At 39.2% G+C, this 7,865-nt stretch overlaps 1 protein-coding gene across 1 annotated transcript in view; it reads right to left on the bottom strand.

Annotated features, from left to right (window-relative positions):
- The window catches only part of ATE1 (arginyltransferase 1), a 148,742-nt gene that overhangs the window by 96,049 nt on the left and 44,828 nt on the right, over positions 1 to 7,865 (bottom strand). Inside the window, exon 8 of the mRNA XM_011359304.2 lies at positions 6,648 to 6,680. Coding sequence (XP_011357606.1) covers positions 6,648 to 6,680 — 33 coding nt within the window. The remainder of the gene's footprint in view (positions 1 to 6,647; positions 6,681 to 7,865) is intronic.

Here is a 7,865-nt window from a genome sequence, read left to right as displayed (position 1 = left end):
AATTAACGGCTGCCATTAGTTAACATTAAAAGTACTGACTAAAGAGTTAACATTGAGGTATCAGCTTCAACACGTTCTTCAGTACACAGAACACTGCAACTGTGAGCACCCTCAGCCCACGCAGAGACGCAGCGCGGAAGCAAGGCGCCGCGCTGGGTCAGGTCTTCTCTACCATCTGGGAAATTAAAGAATGAAGAAATGACATATGCTTTAAAAAAAAACAGTTTTATTGAGGTATGCTATAGATATGACAAAATTCACCCACTTTAAGTGTAGAATTCTATGATTTTTAGCAAATTTACGGAACTGTGAAACTATTAGCACAATCCAATTTGGGAACATTTCTGTGATTCCCCGAAATTCCCGCCAGCCCACCTGCGGTCAGTCCTCCTCAGCTCCCTCTAACCCCAGGCGACCGCCTCTGCTTTCTGACTGTAAATGTGCTGTCTGGATACTTTATATAAATGGAAACACAACACACAGGGTCCCCTGCGCCTGGCTTCTTTCATCGAGCGTAATATTTTAAAGGTTTATCCATGTAGCATGTGGCATGGTTTGTTCTTTTTCACTGGCAAAATGAGGACACATCACAAGGCGCTTACCCATTCACCAGCTGTTGGCCACTGAAATTATTTCCAGCTTGTGGCCATTATAAATAACGCTACCATGAACATTCACATACAAGTCTGTTTGGACGTGTACTTGCATTTCGCTTGGGTGTATTCCTAGGAGTAGAACTTCTGGGTCACACGGAAACCTTATCTTTAAAATTCTGAGGAACTACAAACTGTGGCGAGCAGTGTATGAGGGTTCCAATTTCTCCACATCTTGCCAACACTTGTTACTGTCTTTCAATTATAGCCATTCCAGTGGGTTTATAGCAGTACCTCGTTGTGGTTTTAATTTGTATTTCCCTAATGATGGTGAGCATCTTTTCATGTGCTTACTTAGCCATCTGTATGTTTTCTCTAGTGAAATATATAAGCAAGTCTTTGGCCCGTTTCTTAACTAAGTTATTTGTATTATTACTGAGCTACGAGTTCTTTTTGTTACTGATTCTAATTTAATTAGATTTTGATCAGAGATCATTTCAATCCTTTTCAATTACTGAAGTCTGCATAAGTGGTACAGCATATGGTATGTCTTAGTGAATGCTCCCTGTGTATGTAAAAAAGTATGTACTTTGTTGTTGGGTACAGTGTTCGACAGATGTCCACTAAGTGAAACTGTGTGGCAGTGTTGTTTAAATCTTCTACAGTCTTTCTACTTTTGTCTTATTGTTCTACCAGTTATGGAGAAAGTTGTCCTAAAGTGCCTAGCCATGACTGTGGACCGGACGATTTCAGTTCCATTAGTTTGTGCTCCATGCACTCTGAGCTTGTGATTAAGGATATCACGTTCCATTACCGTGTCTTCACAGGATGAGCTGACCATCTAATCATTACGAAACAGCCTTTGCTTGAAGTCTACTTTGTCATATGTGGATATAGCTACTCCAGTTTTCTTATGTTTTGAACAGTGAAGATATAGAACATTTCCACAGAGCAAAGTGTTGGTTTAGATCATTTGTATTTAATGTGATGATAGATACAGGGAGATTTAAGCGGACCATCTCATTTATTTTCTATTTGTCTCACTTGTTCTGTGTTCACTTTTTCTTCTTTTTCTTGCCTTTTGAAAATGTTATCATTGCTATTATCTTCACTATTGGCTTATTAACTGTATCTCTTTGTTTTTGTTTTTTAAGGCTGCTCTAGGACTGTGGTTTTCAACAGGGAGCCAATTTTCCCACTAAGGACACCTGGCAAAGTCTAGAGGCATTTTGTTTCAACTCCAGGGGGATGGGCACTACTGGCATCTATTGGGAAGAAGCCAGGAACGTTGCTAAGCATCACATAATGCACAGGACAGCACCTACAAACAAGATTTCACAACTCAAAATGTCGACAGTGCCAAAGCTGAGAAACCTTGCTCTAGTGTTTATAAAATGCCTCTCAAACTTCTATCTTCCTTCAAATGTTACTATGTCACTGCATGTAACTAGGAGTCTTTCTGGCAGTATCGTTCCATTTCTTCTTTCTTAGCTTGTTACTGGTGCCACATACAAACGAGTAGCTAGAATATTGAGGTGGATTTAACTAATCTACCTCTCCAAGCTCAATTTTCTTCATAAAATTGGGATGATCTACCTAACAGACATTCTGTGAGAATTAAAACAATGTAAGCAAAGAGCTTAGCACAGTACCCATACACTACAGGTGCTAACTTCTCAAAAACTTAATTACTGTTAATGAAGCTATGAATTGCTACGAAGTGAAGAAATAGGACAGATATGCAGAGAAATCTAAGTGACCTACATTCACACATGGTTTAACTTTTCTTACAAATGCCTCTCCTGTAGCGCTCTGCCTCCAAAATGACAATGGAACTGCACCCCACGAGATTGGCTGGCAACGTCTGACTCGGGAGAGAATTTCAAGAATCTTTTAGCCTCTGATATATAATCCCTTTTATTTACCTACATTTAATTGAAGACATCTGTAAGTGGTGCCACACAAAATGTAATTCAGACTTAGAAATGTCAATAAAAATGTGTGTGAGGGAGAGATCCTAGCAGGGGACTGCACATCAGCGGCTACAGAGCCCCACGAAATTAGGAATATAATGGAAATGCGCTGCCCGACTTGACGAGGTGATAAAAGCTCTCTTCCCATAAAGCTTAATGAGCTCTATTAGTCTTCAGCTTACAGGAATGTAAAAGGGTCAGCCCCCACAGAGGGAAGTAACTGACTCCACACATGGCTCTATTCAAGTGACAGCAGATCAAATTACTGATGTAATTACTATAACCTGACAATTTCGTTGGATTCATGTGGCAGTTAACTGTTTAGGACTTACAACAAAGGGACACGGTTCCTTCATAGTTTTTTTTGTGAAGAGTAAATTTTGTGAAATTTAAAGTCTCCTTCATTGTCAACTCCAAGTTTCATGTATTTTATTGTCTTAACTAGAATTATTTTTTTTTCATTCAAAATCAGGGAAGGCGTTTGGGTAGTTAACGCTATTTGTAATTTTCCTTTTCCAGCTAAAACTTAAGTTTAATGGCAAAATTAAACATTAAGGGACTCCCACCTGCCTTGGCTTACTCTGGCTCTTGGGCTCTGTGTGGGGACAAAGGAACAAAGTCTTGAGTTCAGTGCTGCTGGAGGTGTCGGGGAGAAGCCTCTAAGCTATTGGGTGGCCCTGTGAAATTCCAGGCTAGAAAAATATCAACAGAAAGCCCTCGAGGATTCCTCAAATACTTCAAGAAAAGAAGAGCACACCGATCACCTTCAATTTTGATTTTTTTACTCTCCCATATCCATAAGTACAATAAGAAATAGATCGATTTAGTCGACGTAAAATACAACTCCAGATCATTAAGTGGAGGAGGTGGATCAGACAGAAAATTACAGAAAGTACCGCTAAGCTTCGATCATGATCCTTCCCTCCTACTTTTCACTAAAGATTTAAAACTTCCACACACACGTTCTCAGTATTAACCAGAGTGGCAAGACGTAATTCAATACGTTGGTACGACTCTAGGTGTATGATGAGTACACATCACGCACTATCTACACCTGGGAGAATCCGAAGGTGAAGACAGTGGTCCTCATCTGGAGCAGCTACAATCCAGCTGGGAAGCCAGACTATCAACCACACTGCAATCTAAGTATCGGCCTTATGTGCTTTTAGTTGAGTCCTGCCAAATTATGGGTTGAAGCCTGCTACTCTCGGCCTCAGCCTCACCTAACTTGCTCATTCAACAACTATTTACTCAGTGCCTCCTATGTACTACGTACTATCCTAAGAATGGAATGTGGAGGCAAGAGAAAGAGGCTCCTCTCTCACTGACCTTACATTTGAGAATCTGGAAGTGGGGACTATTTACAAGCCTTTGCTGTTGTTTAGTAACATCTTCAAACTGCTACTTGCCCCAGTAAGGTGGACGTCGAGCTGCAGCCTCTCATTGACTCCCTGTGCAGGTAAGAATCTAGCCTAACTGCCTCTGCTCACAACCCTTATTCTCGGTTATGCCTCTAAGCTTCTGCTAAAATGAGAATCCAGCCTCAAACATTATCAACATTACCTCTTAGCTAAGTTCCTGCCAGTCCCTTTTTCTTTTGAAGACTAGACCATACATCAACCGGAGACTTCCCCAGTGCACGTCACAGTCAGACACCGGCTACAGGAAGCACCTCCAGAAACCTGCCACGCGACCTCTGTTCCCCAGTGTAGCTCCTCGCGGAAGAGCAAAGGGTAAGACGACGTAACATTCTGTAGTTAATGTTAACATTTTGTGTATTTCCCTCCTAATTTCTGTGTGCTTAATTTTTTTTCTAAATTTAGATCTGTACGCATAATTTTACACCCTGTTTTTATCTTAATCTAGCAAAAGTATTTTTCACTGGTATTGTTCATCAGTATGTACTCATGAACATATACGCATAATCCCCATTTTAATGGCCGTAGGGTGTTCTATCACATGGCTGGCTGTACCATGATTTATCTGACGTTTCCTACTGCTGGACACTTAGGTTATTTACAAACTTTTTGTATCATAAATAATGCTGTAATAAACATACGTATGCAAGTTTTGACCCCATCTTTGTTTCTCTAGCAGTGATTCTTAGACTAGAATTACTCGACAAGATATAAATTTACATAAGCTCTTTAATGTGCATGACCAAACTGATTTCTATAAAAGATAATGCTTAATAACATCTCATCACATCTTCCCAAGCACTCACTTAAAAAAAAAAGATATCCTGACAGGCATATTACTGTATATCACTGTTTTTTTTAAACCATATTTCTCTGATTACTTATAAAGTTGAACTTTTAAAACGTACTCATTACCATTTGTATTTCATCTTATCAACAACTATCTGATAAAATTCAACCAAGTATTACGCAGAAGAAAACAGGACATTTTAAAAATTGATTCTAAGAGATCATTATACTAAGTATGATAATCTTTTTATCACTTTCCATAAATTGCCTTTAACTATCTATGTTTTCATGAACAAATTATGGATTTTTTACAGACTGAAATCTAATGTTTCCATCTTTTCCTTCTTTTAAGCTTGGAAAATGCTTCATCCACTAAAGATTATATAATTTATACCGTCGAGTTTCTTATTTTTTGTTTTTGTTTTTACGCTAAACTATAAAATTCTGTGTGACAGGCACTGAGCTCAGTGTTTGCCTCGCATTACCTCATTTCATTTAATAACCCTGTATTATCTCCATTTTTAGACTGATCAAAAGATGAATGACTTGTTCATGGCATTCCCAAGTATCTCTCGTTCCAGAGCCCAGAATCCTTCCACTACATAGTGTTGTTTCCCACTGGATCCTGGATATTAAGAAACTGCAACAAATCTGAGAGGTACCAACCACTCTAGTCCCATCAGTTTCCCCTGGCAGTCACTCAAACTGGCCACCAGGAGTGTTCAATGTGCCAGGCTGAGCTAAACCACACAAGAGTTTAGAAGCATAAAGGGAACAAATGCCTCTGTGTGGAGAGGTCTGAGAGGGTCTCGCCAGGGACATAGTATCTAGGCTCATCCTAAGAAGGATATGATTCAAACAAGCTGGGAATCGGGGAAGGGAACACAAAGTGACATAAACAACAGAGGCAAAAGAAAGGACGAGTGAAAGGCAGGAAAAAGAGTATTACTGTGTGGGGTTGAAGTATAGCCTAAGGGAACAGAAAATATTAACTAAGATTTGAATTGCACTTTATACTTGCTCCCACGTCCACTGCTTCGTTTGAGAGGTAAGAATGATTACATGCATCTTAAAACACACTGAGGCTCAGGGAAGCTGTGATTTGCTCATGTGGTTGATAAGTGAAGACAAGATCTTAAACCCGTGTTCGGTTCTAAGTCCAATCGTCTCTCCACACATCCCGCTGCCTCCCCCTTCCTACGCCTTTCTCAAAGCCTCACCCACCTCCCAGTTATTCCTTATCAACTGCAGCTCACGATGATTTCTAGTTCTATGAATATCTAACAGTTTTTCTTTATCTCAATTTTATCACTGGAGTCTCAGGTCTACATTGCAGAATCATTATGAGGATTAAATGAGAAAGAGAATGAAGCACCCAGAATAGTGCCTATTACAGGAAAAGCTCAATTAAAGGTAAGTCCTTCGCTCTTCCCTAATCAACTGACGGATTTTAAAAAGCTCTCTCGAACCAAATAAAACTTCCTTGATGGCAGCCTCTGCCTATGACTTCTCCAGCTCTCTTTTAACACCAGGGCAGTTAAGAGAGAATAGGGCTGATTTAAACAGTTATGGGAGTAGGCGATACAATAAGGCTCTTTAAAATGAAGATCTGATTTCCCTCTACTTATTAAAAAAGAAAATATATTTAAAAAGAGGCAACGACCTTCAGCTGTTATGAAGGTTAACAGCTCAAACACGTACAGGAATTCTTATCAAAAAAAAAAGTCTGTATTCATCTCATTACTGTTACTGAAGAATGTATGTGTAACAACAAAACGATCATTCCTAAGTTTATCAAATAAATGCCTAACAAAAGATACCAATAGTGATGTTCAATTAGCAATTCTAGTATGAAGGTCAGTGAATAAACTTACCTCCAGAGGTGAGCTGCAAAGGAATCTTGTGAACTGCAGAATCACATTTGAATAGAATCAGTTTCATCCAATGAATGGGCAGAAAAAGAGAACAAAAAAGGAAAAATTATTATACGATTTTTCAATATGAGCACCTAAGTAAACCTAAAAGTCTGTATAAAATTAATGCTTTCATACATCATATAACTCATCCAGAGTAAAGTTCAATCTAGCCCATAAGTAGGTATCCGACTCTTTGAATTAATTTTAATAAGCATTTTAAAAATCTGTATAAAAACAAATAAAGCACAAATTAATCCTAAAATATTACATTTTTAAAAGTTTTATCTCGCAACCCCTGTATAATAAAACGTCCTCTAAGAAAGGAATCAGTAATCACTTGACCATAAATGTCGCAGGCAAAGCTAAGTAAACGCTGAGTGGAGAAAAAGATATATAAACTAAAGGGAGAACCAAGAAAAGAGAGAAAGTCAAGACCAAGAGAAGAGGCTGGGAGCCAGAGTGGAAGAAAGGGAAGTTACTTCCTCCGCAACCTGGACCTGGGCGGTCGCGTTTGCCCTGTTCTGCCCTTCCTCTTCTCCTCAGCGCCCCCCACCGCCCCCACCCCGTGCATATCTTTTCTCTCTGCTCTTTCGCTGACACACATAGAGGCCTACAGAATCTCATTTGAAACTACGTATGCTGTCTCTCTGCATTTAAATAAAGAAACATAAATTTGTGTGTGCGGAGAGGGGGAGCCATGAACAAACAACAGAATAAATTGCAGGTTAGCTCTGAAACTGTGGACTGTCACAGAACTTCATACATATTCATGATGGTAATTCGTGTTTTCTCAGATGTTATTTACAAAGTCAACATTTCGAATCCTCTGAGATTTACTATAATGATAAAATACCCAAGTAATATAAACTCATGATCTTTCCAAATGCAAATTAACTACAAAAATTGCGATGGCAGGCCTGTTTCCAAGCACTTTTGAACTTCCTCTCCACAACAAAGCCAGCTAGTACTCACGGGGAATACAAATAATGTGAATCTCTTTTAGAGACACATACAGAAATATTTCTCAATGAAATTACACGATGTCTAGGACTTCCTTCAAAATCACTGGGGGGTCACGAGGGAAGTAATGCGGTGAGTGTGTCGGATAAAACAAGCCTGGCCATTATATTATAACTAGTGAGGACAGGAGTTGAATATATGAGGATTCATTATACG

This window comes from Pteropus vampyrus, unplaced genomic scaffold (genome assembly GCF_000151845.1).
Source record: "Pteropus vampyrus isolate Shadow unplaced genomic scaffold, Pvam_2.0 Scaffold46, whole genome shotgun sequence".
NCBI lineage: Eukaryota > Metazoa > Chordata > Mammalia > Chiroptera > Pteropodidae > Pteropus > Pteropus vampyrus.
Note: the sequence above shows the minus strand (reverse complement) of the source record. Positions and strands in the feature narration are given on the sequence as shown.